Source organism: Engystomops pustulosus, chromosome 8 (genome assembly GCF_040894005.1).
Source record: "Engystomops pustulosus chromosome 8, aEngPut4.maternal, whole genome shotgun sequence".
NCBI lineage: Eukaryota > Metazoa > Chordata > Amphibia > Anura > Leptodactylidae > Engystomops > Engystomops pustulosus.
In genome coordinates, this window is record NC_092418.1 from 90,483,947 (window position 1) to 90,505,554 (window position 21,608).

Below are 21,608 nucleotides of genomic sequence, written 5' to 3' on the forward strand. Positions count from 1 at the left end.
GTCAGAGGGAAAAAATACACAGTGATTAACGAAGGAAGACACATAGCAGCTGATTTGCCTGCTACTCTGTTAGTTATGTCCATGATTATTATATAACATAACAAACTGTTATTATCAGATTCATCCACCTTTAATGTGTTAGTTTTGCTTTTACAAAAGAGTTTGTTTTACTGAAATAGTATTTTTACAGACCTCTACAAAGTTGTACAAGGCAGTCTGAAACATATTCATAAACTACCACTGAAAACTAACAATTATATCCATAAATAATTTCCTAAGAAACGCCAGATGCAAAAATAGTAATTTCCACACACCACAATTATATTGTCATCGCTAGAGAGCGGCACGGGAATACTTGTTTGTATTTGGTGATCTATAAAATACATGGAACCAGGCAAAATCTGACAATGATATTTATATTGCTGGACACTTCACCAAAAACACCCGAAAAAAAAAAGACATAAAACATCTGAAGGGCAAATGCGTTCCCTTTCTAAATGTCCACATAACAATTTAATTTGATGATGTCCTTTTATAAAGTGCCTTTTCTTCAATAAAAGACAACATCAAGCTTCTTAATGATCATTTTTGATGATAGGTTTGAAGAGTCTTGGAAACCAAGATGTGGTCCTTCGGCGCGTCTTAGCCTTCGAACTACGGCTGTGGAAGTTGAAGGGGACCCGTCAGCTGGTTGACTACTGCGTACAACTTGTTCTAACTTACTGAAGGTCACCACCAGTATTCTTTAGGTGTATCTACCGGTTTGTTTTTAATCGCAATTGATCCAAAATGTTTGGAAATTAATTTCATAACCCTTTGCTGTTGTTTTAGCTTCAAAAACACATCCGAACTTTCTGCATAAACAACTTTCGGCCAAAAAAAAATGCACTAAAAAAAAAGCAACAAAACTCCACTCTCCAGCCAAAAGCCTGGACCGTAATCACTGTGATTTAAAGGGGGGATTCCCATCATCAGCCCCTTCCCACAACACGGTTGAGAGTCTATGCACTCGGCTATTTTCGGCACCCTCATAGATCTGTATGGAGAGTGGCTGCGCATGCGCGGCAAATCCTACATGTGACAAAACTGCAGGAACGGGTTCAGTGAAAACCCATTCTTAAGACAAGGCAACTGTTTTTTTATTGATTGTAAGGTTTATACATGACCTGTACAAAAATATGTTGACTAAAAAACATGGATAGTTATGTAATTGGATAGAATTCGGTGCCACCACATTCCTTCCCTCCTCCCACAGAGCTTACATCCTTGGTTGAACGTCATGGGCTTATTACTTTTTATAACTATACTAACTATGCAATTATGTAACTATTAAACACTGAAATTAACATATTTGTACTCCAGAGGAGATCAATATCAATTTGACAGTAGAAATAAACCATTTTTTAAATTTTAAAAACAAATACTCCCGCGTTTTGGAAAAGGATATTGGGACATCAGGGCCGGGCAGAGCTGGCAGTTAGGCATGAAGACACAATGCATCAATACAAAGTCATCTAAAGCGGTATCTAAGACAAAGATGGTATAGAAATTATAGGGAACAATACATTGATATATAGACAACAACCTATAAACAATGATAAATCTGTCCTCCTCTGTGTGTAGAAGTCAGCAGTTATGCGCCATATTTGTTACCTAATGATTCACTCATACTAGGCTCCAGTCGCATTGTTTCTAAGAAGTGTTCCAGAATTTTCTCCGGATTCCCGGACATCACAGTGTACCTAGAAAATATAGAAAAACAGCTCATACAATGATGTATCTATAGAGTATATACCATCACTAGTATTTATCCCAAAACTATGCCAAGTGCTGAAGAACTGAATCCAAACTACATGAATATTTAAGGGTTTTACGTCCAAGTACTGTAAAAAACCAACAGTTTTTAAAATATTGACAAATGTGTGGTTTATTTTCCCTAAAAAATAAAAATAAACAAAAAAATGAAAAATAAAACATGTTAGGTATCTCCGTGTGCCAAAATACCAATCTATCAAAATATATAAAACGATTATTCCCCATGGTGAACCGCGTAACAGAAAATAATGTCCAAATGTCTGAAAAAAACATTTTACATATTTACAATTTAAAAAATATATATATAAATGTTCAAAGGGGAGCAAAAAATTGAAAAGAAATATGGGAAAAGGGTATCGATGTTACAGGAAATGTGGACCATGAGAGTGAGTGCACTGGTTCATGTAAACACGCCCATGGTGCACCGAAATCCTCATTTGTATATAAATCACAATTAGCTATTTGAAAATCTTTAATAAAAGTTTATTTGACCAAAAAAAAAGAAAAAAGATTTCTTTTGTATTCAGGTCACAATTTTTCTCCATAAAATGAATGCTTCTAATGCAGGATCCTTCACCTACAGGACCTTGTGGTTAGTAGTCTTCAGTATTTACTCCTAGTAATGGGATGGACACACTATAGAGAGCTCTAACACAGTGTCCAACACATGACCAAGACCAGAGCTGACTCCAGCACTGGGTATACCCGGACAAGTGCCAGGGCCCAGAGCTGCTGGGTGGGGGGGCCCACATAAGGCTGTCCATAAAAAATCCATTTGGGTAAGGGGGCCTGTAACGCTGTATACAAAAAAACCCATGAGGGGCTGTATATAAAATAACCATGAGGGGCTGTATATAAAATAACCATGAGAGGGCTGTATATAAAATAACCATGAGAGGGCTGTTTGGGATGATAAACTAGGGAATATTTTCCAGAACAGGAGACTGTTTTAGTTTCTGAATTTTTAATGCCACCACAAGAGTTCACTGCAAAGGGGCCACTGAGGCTCTGTCGCCCTGGCGCCTACTGAAACCAGGAGCCAACCCTGACCAGGACAAATGTATCTGCTAGGGGTAAACAGAGAAGGAGCCTATATAACAACACACATTTTGGAGTATACAATATCACTACAGTATATAGCAGTATAATACATACTTATATGGTGACTGAGTGTTGACTTGAGCTGATGTTTGTTGACCAGATGAAATCTTCTCCAACACCAAGACATCCTGATCATGTTCCTTCAACCTTACTGTATTTGCTTCCACATCCTGAAAAAAAGGGGATTTGTCAAAAATGGTTTAAATTTAGACAAAAGAATATGAGCAGACCATAACATAGTAAATCAATGTTTCTGAGTAGTCGATAGAACGTCCTTTACTGGGGGCCATATGGTCCAAAGTCCAAAACGTTTCTTCATCCCCTACAAGCCTGCCAATTCTTGCACCTAAAACTTTTGAAATAATCAAGCCTTTTTACGACTGTTCCGTGTCCATGTACAGTATATAGTATGTACTGATAACATTCAAAAGGGGGTTCATTTTTACTCTGTGGTCTTGATTTTCCGTTTGGGTAATTCACATGAGAATAAGGGTTCTCCAACAATTGGGAACTCCACAAATTGTCTGAATCCAGCAGCCTCCCTGCCAGCCTAACAATGAAGAACACAGCCTCGAAGTCCAGCTCTATTTTTTATGTAGTGGTCAGCCCGGGGACTGAGAATGACCATGAATTCAAGTGAGTAGGCTCCATTCTCTTATGTTACTGGAGGCTTTGGGAATTAGCTGATTGGTGGAGGTCCCAAGTATGGGATCCCCAACCATATCAAAGAGCTGACCTATCCTATAGGGACAAATTTCACAGCAGAAGATTTGAGGTAAGGACGGCATTCTCAGGTCCTTCTACTGGCAGAGTAGCGCCCCGCGATTCAGTCTAGCGCTGCTTCAGGCTCCCAAGTCTAGGGGTGGACTGGCTGCCCCGGATCTGTATCTTTATTACCTGGCTTCCCAGCTAGTATATGCCCAGTGGTGGATAGATATAGACATGGGTAATGCAGCTACTGCACTGGCTGGTGCCCTGGTAGGTTCCTACGAGGCCCTTACAAACCTGCTGTACAGGTATAAGTCCCCATCTGATACCCCACTTCCCCTACGTACGGTAGCGGTGTGCTGGCGTAGGGCACAATCCCTGGTAGAACCGAGCAGCTCTCCCCCTCTCTCGCCTAGGACTCCATTATGGCTCAATCCGTGGCTTTCTCACTTCCTCTCCCTCCCGGGCTGGACAATGTGGGGGGCAGCGGGGGTGAAATTTGTAGGCCAGCTCTTATCCCCGGAAACAGAATTACTCAGCTTTAACGAGATAAGGGAGAGACATACTGTACCCAATACGGCCAGCTTCCATTACACGCAACTGCGACACGCATTCAAAGCCCAATTCGGCTCCTTCAGCCTGACAGTGAAATTCTCCAAACTAGAGACTCTGATGAGTACCCCGGACCTCCCTAAGCCACTCACTCAGTGCTATGCTCTCCTACAAGAGCAAAAGTCCAGACCGTTTGATAGAGCCTGTGAACGCTGGAGACAGGATATCCCTGACCTGTCAGATGATGACTGGAGGGAGGTCGAACTGTCCTACTTCACATCTGTAGTGAGTGCGAGGGACTTCCTGATCCAATCTAAATTCCTCCATAGAGTATACTTCACCCCTGCTAGACTATTTCGCATGGGAGCAATGCCTAATGATCTTTGCTTTCGCTGTCAGGCTGAAGTCGGATCCTTCCTGCATTGTGTCTGGTCCTGCCCTAGGGTCCATGTCTTCTGGTCCGAAGTGCTGGAGTTCCTTAATTTACACTTTGATTTCCCACGCTTACTATCTCCCTCTGTGTGTCTCCTCGGCATCATAAACGAAGTTGTCAATGGCCACTATGACAAAATTTTCTTTAGGTTTGTCCTATACTACGCCCGAAAAGTGGTGGTGATGACCTGGAAGGACCAGGAGCCCCCTCCATTAAAAAGATGGATACTACTCATTAATAGTGTCATTCCCCACTACCGGTCCCTGTATACCAACAGGAAGTGTCCCCAGAAGTTTGATCGCATCTGGTCCAGATGGTGCGCGACTCCCCATACTGCCCTATAATCACATGTGATATATACTCCTCTCCATGATGAAGGAGACTGAGCGTGCTGGTGTGTGTGTGTGTGTGTGACTGATTGTCCCTGTGTCAATAGTTATTTGTGTTGTAACAAGATGTCTGGCTGCAGTATCCTGCTGTTATCTACTGTGTAATATCCCTCAGGTAGTTTTGAAACACAGTAAGATCCTGACTGTTACCATGGCTGTTATATAATAATCCTGTATTGGGGGGAAGGAAATATGTGACAGACAATCTTGATTTTTGGTTTTGTTTATTATGTTTGTATAAAAATTCAAAAACTGCAAAAATAAATACTTTTAAAAAAAAAAGATTTGAGGTAATATTAACAAAGGTGCTCATACACATGCATGCTCATACGTTCATGCTCAGCCAATGAAATAGAAGGAAGGTGATGGATAGATCAGCTGTTGGTCGACCATGGTTGTAGAAGGACTACCCACATATAAGGAGCATCTGCTACAATGAATGAAAGAGAATAATTTCCTACACATAATACATGTTCAACATCATAAGCAGTACTTTACAACTCTTACAGAATATTAATAAAACTTACCCGAAGGATCCTGTTGAAATCCTCTTTGTCTACCCTTAGGAAATGACAATTGTCTTCCCGCAGGACAATTGATGCGGCTCTTGGAGCATCGTTCACTAAAGCCAACTTGCCAAAGTCATCTCCTTCATGCAAAGTACAAACCACACCCTGGGGCAAAGGAGAAAAACCAAAACATTTCAAGACTATTAACTGATTATTAATCAATTGTGTCAAATACATTTGTTTTTAAGAAGGAGATGAAATCACTTAGTGATTCTTATTCTTAAACTGAATTTGTATGTATTTCGGAGCAGGTATATTTGAACTAAGTGTAACTTCAGACATCATTTTTTTTGTCCCTGTGGAACAATTGGATTTTCAAATTTTTGGGTTGTCACAGGAAGAAGGTTTAACAATAAAGTTTCTTTGCAGACATCTTTGATAACTCTTACTGTTGACAGTTGCGGCCTGGGGCTAACAATCATTAAACTAAAGGTCCCCTACTTAAGAACACCCAACTTACAGATGACCCCTAGTTCCAAACGGACTTCTGGTAATTGGTAATTTACAGTACTTTAGCCCTAGGCTACAATAAACAGCGGTTATCAAAGGTGTCTGTAATGAAGCTTTATTGTTAATCCTGATAATCCAACATTTTTCAAATCCAACTGTCACATAAACCAAAAAAAATTTGTCTGGGGCTACAGTTATAAAATATACAATCCTGACTTACATACAAATTCAATTTAAGAACAAACCTACAGAACCTATCTTGTACATAACCCGGGGACTGCCTGTATCAGCATCCAGAGGTCCGTCTGTAAGTCCGGTGTCCATAAATTGAGGATTGCCTGAATTTGCAGCTTCCGTCATGACCTCCCATTATTTATAAGGAAAAAAATTCTCAGCAGCTTGCATTTATTTATCCGGCAAAAATAACAGAAGCTACCCTTCAGTGCCTGAGATCTCGACAACCAGAAGATCTGTTCACCTTCCATATTTTGCTCCGAGAGAGAGATCGAGGCCTCAGATTGCGATCTATATCAAGGGATAACTATAAAAAACTGTGGTAAAGCAAAATTTGGTATCTCTCTGCTGATCCCACCGACATATGTACTAATCCCTATTTAATTCTCCTAATCTCCTTCTATCACACAGGTATAGAAAATAGGTGCAGGCACTTTATGACTTAATGATCCATGGTGGTCTGACATCAGATAATGAAGGGGATGCTATGATGGTGAAGTACTTTGTCTTTCTCTAAAAGCATGTTATGTCCCCTTCTTTCTCAGGATCGGTGGTGATCAAACTGTTCAGACCAACCACAAGTATAAAGTGATGACACATCCACGGGATATGACTTCACAACCCTTTATCAGATGCAATGAATCAAGCATCTTAGTATATTGTTGGTGTGTACATCTGAATTGGAGGAGGAATTCAGCAGGAAGCGTCTAAGAATCCATTCTAAGATAGATAGATAGATAGATAGATAGATAGATAGATAGATAGATGTACATATAATGGTGTGTACTACAGCTCTCCCTGCTGACTAATAAGTATAGGGATGTGAATGCACTATAGGGATAGCTGAGAGCAAAGACAAAGACCTCAACAACAAAAGGAGGCTCTCTAGTGATATAGAGTTCTAATAAAAGAAGTCCTCAGGAACTTCTCATTAGGAAACATCTACTAACTCAGTGCATCCATTAAAAATTAAGGTACCTTCTAATGCATGCTTTTTTTCTCTTAAAAACCCAACCGTTCCCCATCAGAGTTTTCAGGTGCATCCTACCCATCCCCCAGCCGTAGTCCGTCCACTACAATCCATCCACAATGTGTTGTATGAGTTGATAATATGTCTGATTACGCCATACCTTCCCATAGATGACCACATTTACTGATCCTTTTAGGATGATGTACCAGGAAGTCCCTTCTTCTCCTTGATTAAACACTGAAAGTAGAAACCACATTAATTAATTTTCAGTTTTGGAAAAGCATTCGGCTCTTTTCAAAGTCTTCTATTAATGCAAATAACATAAAGAGTGATCCTCTGGTCAGGAATCCTCTCTTCTGGGGAGAGGGTTCGTCGTAGTGATTTGTCACAAAATGAGTGCAGCTCTGGAGGATTCTATAATGTACTAATATAGTTACCATATACTGTAAAACTGCATTCCTCCTGTTGTATTCATCCCAACCTTTTATCCTTCAACCCTCCATCCAAAACCGTATTCTCCAAACCCTATAACAGCTATTTGAAAGGTCTTTCTCTCCACATACCCCCTATTAAAAACAGCTTCATACACTCATTTTAAAGGGTGTTCTTCAGGGGCGGAACTAAGAGAGGCAGGGCCTCATCGCAGACTTCTGCAAGTGGCCACCAACTTCCTCAGAAAACATACATATTAGTATATTCACACATTTATACTCATACACACATATACACATTTATGCACGGATATATACATTTATACACAGATATGTTGAATATGTGCCCTTTTATTTACATTACGCACATATAATGGTGCACATCCTCCATTCTTTAGCGTGTCAGGTCAGATGCTACCGCTGTAGTTACGCCTCTGGTGTTTCTGTAAATCTGTGGCCCTCTCTGTAATGCTTGGTGGAGACCTAACTGCTGTGACTCACTCCTCCCTCCATAGACTCTTTGTAATCTGTCTCCTCAGTGAGCTTCTGTCTGTCTTGCTCATAACACAAAATACAATAGAGCTGTCAATGAAAAGCAGATTTGGAGAGAAGGAGGGCGGATGACAGGAAACAAATTAAATGCAGAAAGAGGCACCTTCATCGCAAAAGATATATCTCAAATTTACTCAGTCACTTGTACTATTTATTTATGTAAAGCTAGTGAAAATAAATTTGTGAGATGAGGGGGGACCGATATGTCCATCCTTACATTCCTCCTGGTTGGACATATCCAGGTTTATATTGCTTGCATTTAAAGGGGTATTCTCGTCTGTGCACTCACATTCAGTTTCACTAATCTTCCATACATAAATGTTTCTTCAATTGGATGTTATTAAAAAAATGTTCCTGTGTGAAGATAATTTCTCATAAATATAGTCATGTTGTCCCTTAGAAACCAGATAGCTTCCTCGGATACGACCACGTCACACTCTGGCAGCGGTGGCCAGACTTGGGCTATAGAGTCCTGCTGGACCACATGGCTTCAGCGATCATTACCACAGGACGGCTGTGCGACATGTAGTAACTCCCGGACATTTCATATACAAAACCTTTTTGGTTATTTGTGTAATCTCTCAGGCAGAGGTGGCCGTATCCGAGGAAGCCATCTCGTTTCTAAGGGACAACATGGCTACATTTATGAGAAATTATCTTCACACAGGAACATTTTTTTAAATAACATCTAATTGAAGAAATGTTTATATATGGCAGATTTATCAAACTGAATGTGAGTGTCCAGATGAGAATACCCCTTTAACACCCTAGCACCACAGGCCTTTTCCATTTTTGTATTTCCTTCTTTGTTTTTACTTCTTGGATTCCAAAAGCTCTACCTTTTTTATTTTAGTTTTTTTGCTGTTTGTTATTTGTACTCCGGGAGCAGGAATAAAATTCAATAAATAAGGATTTTTTTTTTTTTAATGTGGTTGTGTCACAGTCTTCTTTTTTGTTCTGTTTTAATATCATCTTTTAATGTCAACTTTTTTCATATTATGATACCCAGAACTTTTGTACACATCCATGTGCAGGGCAGGTAAACAGGTATTTTCTTGAGGTGTGAATTGTAATTTTAGTGACACCAATTTGTTATTACATTTTTTATTTTTGGGGTGACGAAAGCAACTTGGACATTTTGATGTTGTTTCCCACCACAGTATTAATGGTTTCTATATTTTAATAGATCAGCCCTTTTTCGGATGTTTGAAAAAGGAGGGAATATTAGAATTATATTTTTACCATTATTTTACATATATTTTTTACTGCTTCTGGTAAGATGTAACCGGTGTCAATGACAAACCTGGGAGACTTTAAATGACATCTGTCACTGTAAAGTAACACTGTCGCTTTATGATGATCTGGATGTCAAACACAACCAATATTGAAACACCCAATGGGTCATTGTCAATTAGCTGCAAGGATCCATTTTTACAGCAGTGACCAGAGATTGCCAATCATGGTTGGCACCCTCAAAGGGGTTTTCCCACAAAACAAGTTAGGCCCTATGCACAGGAAAGGGCCTAACTTGCTAATCGTGGGGGTCTCAGTGATGAGACCCCCAAAGATCATGAGAACGGGGTGTCTGATATAACCCCTGCCGGACCCCTCGTTGCGGAGCAGCCAGTTGCGCATGGCCGGGCTGCCCTGTTCATCTCTATGGAGCTGACGGAGCCAATGGATAGGGTCTATCTTGTTTTGTCGGAAAAACTTTAACAAGTTTGTTATTAACTTGATGTTTGTTATAGGGTGTTAAAAAGGGGTTTAAGATTGTTTTGAGATGTAGTAATATTGCTTACCTAAATCTACATTGAAGGGATCCAGAGTCTTTTCTAAGGTTTTCTATCATGCAGTGATATTGTATTAAATTAGTTGCATAAAAAAATCTGGAGTCCTTCACCAGGACATCTGTAGCTGGGTTATATTCTAGGACTCAACCTTCCATTGTCCTTGCTCTTATTAAAAGTCTCAGATTTAGTGAGTCCAGGGCAAAACGTTGAGGAATGTCTACTGCATTCTGCATGTTACATAAGGTTAAAATTATCAAATAATGATATAAAGAGGAAAATGTGATCATTCTGATTCAAGTTCTTTTAGTTTCCGGAGCCTTCGCTTTCGAACACAGATGTTAGTAGAATTCCACTTACACACTGTTCCCGCCTTTGGGTGGGATTCAAAGATTAGAAATCCAGCCAGTTCCCGTTTAACCTTCGAGAAAAAGAACATAACAGTAATAAATCTATATCCAGGGTTGTATCTACCAATAATGACCACAAAAACAGACCACACATAGCTAAAGGGAGAAAACTCTCAAGGCAAACTGAAGGTGACATACCGTGGTGGAGAGATGAGATAAGGCTTTAATGTGAATAAGTTCTTCAAAAATTATTTCTAGATCATCTGCCGTCCGCTGGCCAGGCCTGATAATTAAAAATAAAAAAATTAACAAGTTTCAGTATAAAAAAAACTCATTGTTAATATATTTTACTTCCTCAAGTTCTATACTCAAGAAACAATGAAAAGAAATAGATAACCCTAAACGGAGACTACAAGCTAGGGATGTGATGAAGTTTTCTCATCTTTATGCCATACATTTGACACTGCCTCTTTACACAACAACTTACATCACCAATAGAAAAATATTGTATTAAAAAAAATAACTTAGATCCTCAGTTGAATAAATGCACCTAGGTCCTTATTTACAAAAATATAAAAAAAAACTGGACATATGTGCTTTGCCCTAAACCTTGGTGTATATACTTCTGGAGTAATTTGGGATTCACCAGATTCCTTTTGAAGTTCACAAAATGATGGAAGCCTTGGAGTACTGTTTTATTATATATGGACATGTTTACTGTCAGTAGCAGTTGGACTGTGAAAAAAAGGATCTATATTCTAGGATTGTAGCTTCTCTAGAAGCAGGGGGCACATTTCCACACGCCCCTGTTTTTTTTTTTTTTAGCTTATTGCATTGAGGTGCTTCACAAAAACTCCATTTTACTCTAAGTAAAAGCTGAGACAGACTTGTGCTTGAACACTATAGCAGTTACTCAGAGCAGAGAGGAGAGTCATTGGAGCAGTTCAATTCAGAGAGCTAGGAGAAAAAAATAAATATAATAACAGCTAAATAATAATGTCCATTCCTGCAGAACTGAGATAATGGGGGTAGGCTTTGTAAAGAAAACTTTATTTCTTTGTAAAGAAACTTTATTACTAAATGACAATTTAGCCAATCTATGTAATTTAGTGTATAATTGGCATATGGAACTAAATATTGCTTACAGTATACAACATTGTCACTAATTACGACTAGTACAACAAATATAAAGAAATGAAATTACGGTTTTCTGAGAATCATTCTCATGTGTGCATCGGGTCCTGTTTGGGACAGAAAAAGAAGGGTATCCTGGAGGTCTTCCTCACTTTCCCTTTTCTCCTCATCTGTAGGCATAGGTACATCTTCGTGTTCATCGTCAAGAAACCGATAAAACAAATATTTATCCTGGAAGTAGTATTCCTGGTCAACTGTGGGGAGATAAAGTGAACATGAATGCAACAATAAATTAAAGGTACCGTGGCTTTCTTACTATACTTGTCTGACTTATAGAAGGTCATCATGTTATGCTGTAAGTTATTAAATGGAAATTTCCCGTGGAGGAGATAAGGGAAGCGTCAGCGCCGCGTGGATCCAAAGCACTACCCAATTGTAGTGAATTTCTAAGTGGGTTCTTTATTGTGATTTTAAAACATGAATAAAAGGATGATTTTATTTTAAATGTATTAAATGGTAATTCAAGTTATCTGCGGTCACCTCTAGAGGGAGCTATAGAGCCTAATGCATACTGTGAAAGCTATGATTGCATCTGCAGTACAGGCTCCAATAGAGTTTCTGTAATGGTAAGACAACGAACAAAAAGCAAACCAGAATCCATCAGGATCCATTTTGTTTGTCAATTTTAAGTTTAATTAAATTATGCAGTAAACTCATAGGTTTCATTTTTTTTCCACAACTGAAAGCTGCAGACTTTAAATGAAACTTTAAACCCTAGTTACTTTTCTTGTATACACTGAAGATTTGGAACTGAATATCAGGAAACAAAAAAAGCACTGAATTTTGGACCCATTTTATTTAGGAAGCATAAAGGATATTAAAAGCAGCTATGCAACTTCTCAGAGGTGTCCAAATCTTTCTATTGTACTTGTTCTCCTTAGGACCATGTTGGCTTCCATATCCTGATGTAAAATACTAGGCAGGATACTGCCATGCAGGGGCATAGCTCTTGAAAAGAATATTGAAAGGGGCTCCCTTCCCCTTAAAAACACTCATACTTACGTTATATACACATCAAATACACACATATAGTATATACACATCATGTTATATGCAAAATGTACACAGATGTATACAGTATTAACATACATACAGTATATACATAACATAGATACACAGCATATGCACACATAGCAGTACTATATACACTGTATATAATGATGCACATCCTCCATTCTTTAGTGTCTCAAGTCGGATGCCAGGGCCCCTTAACACTGTGGGCCCCATAGCGCCTGCTAAAGCTGCTACTCCTGTTGTTACACCCCTGCTGCCATGTGAATTTAACCACATACTAGAGAAAATTTGCAATACAGATCCATTGCAAATATGTATCAAATATGGCACGTATAACAAACACATTTTGCTTGAAGGGGTGGAAATCACTGTAAAAATGTATTTCAATTCCAAAAAATTAAAATGTGGCAAATGGCCGCTATATGTGGATGCGATATGTAAAAAGCTGTAATCTTTGCTATGCTGTGGATGTCACCTATACAAACAAGTGTAGATTTACCCTGAAGGTAACAACACACACTAATTATCAGCCATTTTGGTTCAGTTTTACTCTGATCTATATGTTGTATAGCCAATGTAGCCAGCAGAGGGCAAAGTATAATCACAGAAATGTGTAAAGTGGTGAAGCACAGCGAGCGATGTTCCCTCTAACATGAATGATCTGTGAATAAAACAGTTAAAAACATAATCTAATAAAATCTCCATGCTGGAGGGCTTTACTAACAATCTGCTGCAAACCCTCATCCTACTATCCTAATGATTCCACATTCTAATTCCATAGAGTCTGCATTTGAGAAGCATCAAACAGTATAATAAATAGCATTTAGTCATAGCCATAGGGCGTAAAGACCCCAAAATGTGCAATAGATACAAGAGATGACTCACATATCTAGAGGTGACCAGGACCACAAGGATTCATTACAGTCAGAGCCGGGAGGTGACAACAGTCTTATTGATTATAGAAGAGATGATATGAGCGGTACCGCAGGGCTCATTGTAGTAATGAGGCCCCAGTTCTGCCACATTCAGTAACGAGCCCTGAGATAGGATTGTATGTTGCACTGCATACAGTAGAAGGAATAGGCTCAGATGCTTAAGAAGCTTAACGAGTATAATGATAAATAATACAGGGGTAACGCTCTACATTTAAAGGGAAATGCATCCGAAATTTTTATTTTTATAAGTCATATTTAAGGGGGTGTTCCCATTTCAACAAATTAAGGTTATTGTTTGTATAATAAAAAGTTATACAATTTTCCAATATACTTTCTGTATCAATTCTTCACTGTTTTCTAGATCTCTGCTTGCTGTCATTCTTTAGGAAGCTTCATTGTTTACTTCCAGTGGACAGAAATCTGACCATGGTCACACAGGTGCACGGCTCGTTATAACACACAGCTCTGATTACTCTCTATGATACTAATGAGCCGTGCACCTGTGTGACCATGGTCAGATTTCTATCCACTGCAAGTAAACATAGAAGCTTCCTATAGCACAGTGATGGCGAACCTATGGCACGGGTGCCAGAGGTGGCACTCAGAGCCCTTTCTATGGGCACCCGGGCCATCGCCCCAGCACACCAGGCAGGACTCAAAGAATCTTCCTGCAGTTCCAAGCAACTTAAAAAATGCTGCTTTCATTCATATATTTAAGTGATACTTACTTCGCTACTTGGGTACGTAGGAAGAGGGAGAATGAGTAGACAGGGCCAAATTATCTTTGGAAGACCTTCTGCTGGCCCCACAAATCTGTGTACAGAGGGACACTAGAAAGAAGCTAAAATGATGCAATTTTTCCAGCTTGTGCTCAGTTGTTGAAGAACAGAGAGCAATAACTTACTGCTTTCATTTTTGGTTGGCACCTCGCAATAAATAAGGCGGGTTTTGGGTTGCAGTTGGGGCACTCGTCTGCTAAAAGGTTCGCCATCACTGCTATAGCAGGACAGCAAGCAGAGATCTAGAAAGCAGTGAAGAATTGATACAGAAAGTATATTGGAAAATTGTATAACTTTTTATTATACAAACAATAACATTAATTTGTCGAAATGCGAATAACCCTTTAAGCCCATCATCAAACCTGCTTTGGAGCCTCCTTCATTATAAATGGTAAAAATACTCCTGCATGTGGACACCTCAGTGCTGAAAGCACAACAACGCATAGTAACTATGCCTTTACCGTGGTTCAAAACCCCTTCCTCCAATAGGACCTGCCACATGCCCACTGCTTGTGTCCGGGAGTGAACGCATGAGCTCTGCTGCATAAGCCAGTCCACCAGTTCAGTGCCCACACAGCACTGCCTGTTAAAGACAAAATAATAAGAATTATACAACAAAGCAATATGACAACGTAATGCTAGTTACATCACTTTCATAGGCTTTTATACATAGAATATGGTACCTGATCTGCAGGCAGCATTTCATGGCGCAGGAGGAGCTGAACAAACTGATATGCATTTTGATTGGAAAAAAATGTACTTTAACTGCTGCAATGATCACAGGTGACATATAGTATGTCACTGCTGCAGCGATACCAGGTGGTATAGAGTATGTCACTGCTGCAGCAATCACAGGTGGTATACAGTATGTCACTGCTGCAGCAATCACAGGTGGTATACACCATGTCACTACTGCAATGATCACAGGTGGTATACAGTATGTCACTGCTGCAGTGATCACAGGTGGTATACAGTATGTCACTGCTGCAATGATCACAGGTGGTATACAGAATGTCACTGCTGCAGAGAACACAGGTGGTATACAGTATGTCACTGCTGCAGCAATCACAGGTGACATATAGAATGTTACTGCTGCAGCAAACACAGGTGGTATAGAGTATTTCACTGCTGCAGTGATCACAGGTGGTATACAGAATGTCACTGCTGCAGCAATCACAGGTGGCATATAGTATGTTACTGCTGCATCAATCACAGGTGGTATACAGCATGTCACTGCTGCAGCAAACACAGGTGGTATAGAGTATGTCACTGCTGCAGCAATCACATGTGGTATACAGTATGTCGCTGCTGCAGCGATCACGGGTGGTTTTCAGTATGTTACTGCTTCAGCGAACACAGGTGGTATAGAGCATGTCCCCAATGCACAGAACACAGGTGGTATACAGTATGTCACTGCTGCAGCAGTCACAGGTGGTAAACAGGATGTAACCGCTGCAGCGATCACAGGTGGTATACACTATGTTACTGCTGCAGCAAAAACTAGTGGTATATAGTATGTTACTGCTGCAGCGAACAGAGGTGGTATAAAGAATGTCACTGCTGCAGTAATCATAGGTGGTATGCAGTATGTCACCACTGCAGCGATCACAGGTGATATACAGTATGTTACTGCTGCAGCTATCACTAGTATACAGTATGTCACTTGCTGCAGCCATCACAGGTGGTATACAGTATGTCACTGCTGCAGTGATCACAGGTGGTATAGAGAATGTCACTGCTGCAGTGATCACAGGTGGTATACAGCTAGTCACTGCTGCAGCGATCACCTGTGGTTTACAGTATGTTTCTGCTGCAGCAAGGTGAACAGGGATCATTGGAAAATTAATATTGCAAGTCCATCAGCATCAATGGCCATTATCTATAGGGTATGTGTAATATTGGGGTCTGTAAAGCATTTCTTGCTTTTGGGAAACACTGTACATTTCTACAAGCAGAACCCTCAAGTATAGGTAGTAGATAATTCTCATGAATTCCAGAAGCTTTTCCGCGGCTTAATCCTTTTACAGCCTTGTATTATTTTAAGCTGCACTCAAAGGGACGTAGAAAAGTGCAAAAGCTGATTAATTACTTATTACGCAAATAATTCAATCTCTCCATACATTTCACTTGTTAGGGTGAAATCTCCTAATTATCTAAACCAAAGGATGACATCACTCCATCCAGATTTGTTTCTGTGCATGGATTTCTGCACGCTCCACATGAACAGGATAGTCAGAAAAAAAATTCTGCATTAAATCTACTTAATGCATGGGTACAGATGAAGTTCACAAAAATAACAGCAATAGCAAAAGTTTGTGTATAATATTTGTGTGACATCACCAGCCAGACAGATGGAGGGTCATGTGATCTCTATCTGTCCATGAATAATCACCCTGTCAGGACCTTATGATAGTATTCATGAATATATGATCAAGCAAGGTCCTGGCAGGGCGATTGCTCATGGACAGATAGAGATCACATGACCCTCCATCTGCGGCCATTTTATGAATGCCTTGCTAATGAGGAAAAAGACAGGAGGCTCCAGAGATCTTTCAGGAGCTTACCTCCATTTTTCAGACAAGTGACAAAGGAAATATTAATATCTCGTTCATGGAGTTATGGTCCATCTCAGCCCAAGGCCAGATACACTTTTGGCATTGGTATAGCCAGGGTAACGTTACCTGTATCTAACTAGGTTCTAGCAATCTTGGACACAGAGATATAAATATCTCAGAATGGGAACATAGGAAATGGGTCATGTCTGGTATCAATGTGATACAGGGATTCACCCGGATCCAATCAGAACAGAACCCTAGCAGCCTATGCCTTCCTATTGAGAAGCTAGAACTTCTTCATGGTCCTGGACATGATACCAGGTAGGAGGGTCCCTAGAGCCCTCCTAGCCATGTGAAGGGGTGTGTCTGCACCTATTATAATCAGAGCACCATTTGTGCCCATTGTATTTGCCTGGGGAACCATGACATCACAAGTGCAGGAAAGATCATAAAGTGTGGACTATCCATTCCCATTAGGCCCACACAAGATAACTAACTCACTGCCTGCTGATACTTGTCATCCTACCCTTGTATTTTGTACTTTGCTATATATATATATATATATATATATATATATGTGTATGTATGTACTGTGTGTATGTACTGTAGTGTACTGTATGTGTATGTACTGTGTGTATGTACTGTAGTGTACTGTAAGTGTATGTACTGTGTGTATGTACTGTGTGTATGTACTGTAGTGTACTGTATGTGTAGTGTGCTCTTAAGGTGATTAAATATAAAATTTAACCTGTGTTGTTCTTTTATCTCGATCCTCGTTCCTCACGTTATATAATCCCATTATGGATCTGGCTTATATTAAATGTGAACTGGTGGCAGCCTATTGGGTTGATAAAATTCTGTTTCACCGAGGATAGTGAAACAGGTCTTTCATCTGTTCAGGGTTGTGATTTACTGTTGTCCATATCCGGAGGTTATGTGGATAACTCTAACTCACTTCCTGAGCCTTCCAGAACCCGTGCGTTCTGCTAGCGTCTATAAAAGGATAATTAATTGACATTGCGTAGCATCAGGGGTCTGCAAACATCACTTTTTGTCGCAGGATGTATATTGGTAAATTACCTAATATCCTACCCCCCACACTTACACATACGTTACAAAAACTAATGAAGTAAAGAGGCCTATCCCTTTAAGTTATGTCAAACTGAATACAAGAATTGCTGCTTTATACATTCTTTTTAGATGTTATACTTATTACTTTATATGAATATTATGTGAATCTATACGCACCTAAAATTTTATTTTTACTTGAGCCTAAATACTGATGTGTTGGTAGAAATATGGACCCATTGAGATGTCTCCAATATCTTATAATGCTGGCTAGATTGTGCACATATATACACTCACAACCGAGCATTATGCGGGTTTACAGCCAGGGCAGATTTTTGATAATTGAAGACTGAGTAAGAGAACACAGCTGCCAGGATACGTTGTTTAAGCAACCATGAAGACAAATGAGAACTGGCAAGGGGAAAGCATATTTCAATATTTTATGGGATCGCTAGTTCAGCGACGGCCAATGTACAAATGACTACTTTTACTGCAAATGTTGCTTAGGACCAGTGAGGTAGAACTTATGTGTGGAATATTACTCAGTGCTGGAAATAAGGGCTTCACAAGATACTGTGAGATCTCTGGCGCGCTGCCATGCTCCTCCATGTGGCTATGATGCTGCCACTTTCCCTCAATTAGCATTACCATCATTTCATTATGGCTTTTATTCCTGTATTTTTTGTGTGCGCCTTTTATTTTTTAACATTCCATAAAATATCACATAGATACATGACTCACAGTCTCCTAACCTTGTAGGTGCCAAACCATAAAAGGGCAAGTTATAAAAGTACAGTATAAAAAAAAAAAATACTTTGTCTGCAAATGTCCTTGATTAAAAATTCCCATCTTTAAACAAACATTTCTTCAAAAGTTCTATAAATCTCTTTTTAACAGGGTCAAAAAATCCTCCCCTCTGCTCCTTTGGCACAGTGTAACAGCTTGTGAAACTACTGCACAAAGGAGCTCTGGTAAAGCCCCCAGAACCATTCCTTCTCATTAGCATCATTTTAAAAGTTGATTTTAGAAGGAAGGAGGCCAAAGATAACAAATATAAGAAGATTACCACAGCCACGTTGCCTGGATCTATGAGTAAGTGTCCCTGGTTTATCTTGTGTTAGCCTTACTTTTACATCTGGTTACAAAACTGTGATGCTTACCTGTAGGTTTTGAGATGGTATTTGCGGTCTCTGATCATGTGAGGTGCACGAGAAAGGATGGCATTGCGTAAAGTCTTCCCAGCCCTGAGGATCCGCTCAGAAGGGACCTAAAATATTTTGTATATAAATAAATCAATACATTAAATAAAATGCAAAAACACATCCCCTGTTGGGAAAAGAAAACACATTTAGAAATTCTACTCAATAAAATATAAATCTACATTAAATTATTTATATCCACGTTAAAGCATAATTATGTGAAATTGAATTACAGTTGCTATACTGAAATCAAACAAGGCAAAGATAACGTATAGAAATTTGGATAGTGAATGAATCTAGGATACAAAGAAGGAGGAAGTGCTGGTTACTTTCCTTGTGGTTTATAGTTTACCTTCAAAGGTGTTTGGCTATGGGTGTTTTTTTTGCTTAAAAAATCCTAATTTTCAAAGTTTCATCTTTCAGGCAAGTACATTATGCACCCCTGATCCCTCTTTTAGTTGAGATGAATGTGTGCTGCACTTTATGTACATGCTCAGTAGTGAAGCTCCTCTTCTATAGATTAGAGAAATAAGACACTGAGAAGGAATGTCTGCATTTATCTCAAGCACTGCGAGAGGGACCAGGAAAACAGGACTGTGGAAATGGAGTCGTTGAGTCAGAGTCGGTGACCATTTTGGTTTGAGCTAGAGTCAAAGTTCAGGAAATTGTCAGAGTTTGAGTCAACTCCACAGCCCTGCTTAAAGGGAACCTATCACTTGCTTTTAAGCCACTTACCCTACTGAAGGGTACTGGAAGTTATGTAATACCCTTATGTAATACCCTAGAATTCCTTCTTTTATGTTAAAACCCCCATTTACCAATGAAAACCAACTCTAAAGTGATATGCAAATAAGCACCATAGAGTAAGTTTCTGCCAGAGATGAGTCACTTTTAGAGGAAGGAGGGAGAGCGTCACTTCAGTCGTCCCTATCTTTGGTTCGACAGTAGCATTATGGTATAATGATGCTACATAAAGCTGTAAGCTCAGGTCAGAAGACATATGGTTGGGAAATAATACTAATAATACTAATATAATACTAATATTAGAGCAAAAACATTCCTTTAAAGGGATCCTTTGACTTGATTTTAAGCTAAGCTCAGGGAGGGTTTAAAATATATTTTCTAGCACCCCCTTCCCTGATAAAAATTAGGACTTTAAAAATTACCTCCATAGACATGTAAATGAGCTGAGATGAGTCACCGTTAAAGGCTAGAAGGGGAACGTCCCTTCAGATGTCCCTATCTTGGGCTGTATAGCAGTATTATGTTTCTGGTGCCATTGTAAAGATGAGATTCTCATCTTTCAAAATGCAGTCCGACTGCAATACATTGTGCTATTAAACCAGAGAAAAAGACATTCAAAGACATAGCTGAAAATGTGAACTACTTTCTCAACTATGTTTTTAACTACTCATAATCTGTAGCTCACAGTACCACAAAAACTTGTTGCTTTGTTTAAAAAAACGGTTGCTATGCTGCCGTTTTTAACAGTTGTGTGCTTGTATCCTTAAGTGAAAATTGGGCTACTTCCTGTCAAGATGGCATTTCCTAAAAGGGCCTAACCCTGCACTCCTCAATCATCTCTGATTGGGTCAGACTATGTAAATTGCCACACCCATTTGTCAAATTAGTCATATATTTCCAATAAAATATGCTCCTAATTTCAAGTATTTACTAAAACAGACATAACTGGGGAGTAGACAGGTCCCCTTTAAATGTTTGCTTTTGAATTTTTTTTGGTCTAAAATCCTTGATATCAGTATGCACCTGAACCACTTCCCGACATCCCATTACCTCTGTAATGGTTTTAGCTGGACGAAGCGTGTTTTGATTTTCAATGAGAGGGGTCTGAAAAATAAGACGTAACCGAAAATAAACAAAAAAAAACATACATAAAACATAAATACACCAAAAAAAAAAAAATTATATTAGCATCAAGAGAATGAAATAATCCGGTTAATGAAAACATAAAATAGACAGGTCTTTGGAAAGAAAAAAAAAATGGAAGTAAAACAAAAACGATAGAACTATATAAATTATACATTAGTTAAAAGGAGAAAAGTAAAAATGTTTAAGTTTATAAATTATAACCAGTGCTTATGGGAAATGGAAAGGGCGTAAAATGTCAATATATTTTATGTACAACATTTCTCAAGACCACTGAGATACAAAGCTACAGTGAAACTGAGAAATGTTAAGTGGTGGAGCGCAGCACTTAGTAGCAGCACCAGTGGCTCCACATTACACATCCAGGACGATTACATTTTAATGAATTTTACAATAATTTAAAAGGATTCCATAAATTCATGCTGTAGTATGCTATCATCAAAAATATAATGGTTCACTCAGGCAATCAGGCTCCATAGACACAAAACAGGAGTTAAAGGGATCCCGGCAATCATGAACATAAAACAGCTCCGCACTTTGTGTAGTGGCTGGTAACAATACTACAGATCCCTCCTATTCACTCAGAAAGAAGAGAGCTACAGCGCTATTAATGCCAAGCAGGGCGTGCTCCAGGGC

At 39.2% G+C, this 21,608-nt stretch overlaps 1 protein-coding gene across 6 annotated transcripts in view; it reads right to left on the reverse strand.

Annotated features, from left to right (window-relative positions):
• Positions 1–21,608, reverse strand: part of RAPGEF4 (Rap guanine nucleotide exchange factor 4) — a 200,012-nt gene that overhangs the window by 47,236 nt on the left and 131,168 nt on the right. For 4 of the 6 annotated variants that reach the window (XM_072121707.1, XM_072121711.1, XM_072121710.1 and 1 more), the window contains 11 exons: positions 20,853–20,933; positions 19,047–19,153; positions 14,725–14,846; positions 11,546–11,729; positions 10,540–10,624; positions 10,352–10,412; positions 7,382–7,458; positions 5,526–5,672; positions 2,971–3,086; positions 1,654–1,742; positions 1,448–1,526 (listed from right to left, as the gene is read on the reverse strand). In XM_072121707.1, coding sequence (XP_071977808.1) covers positions 1,448–1,526; positions 1,654–1,742; positions 2,971–3,086; positions 5,526–5,672; positions 7,382–7,458; positions 10,352–10,412; positions 10,540–10,624; positions 11,546–11,729; positions 14,725–14,846; positions 19,047–19,153; positions 20,853–20,933 — 1,148 coding nt within the window. The remainder of the gene's footprint in view (positions 1–1,447; positions 1,527–1,653; positions 1,743–2,970; positions 3,087–5,525; positions 5,673–7,381; positions 7,459–10,351; positions 10,413–10,539; positions 10,625–11,545; positions 11,730–14,724; positions 14,847–19,046; positions 19,154–20,852; positions 20,934–21,608) is intronic. The other 2 variants (XM_072121708.1, XM_072121709.1) reach the window with 2 other exon arrangements.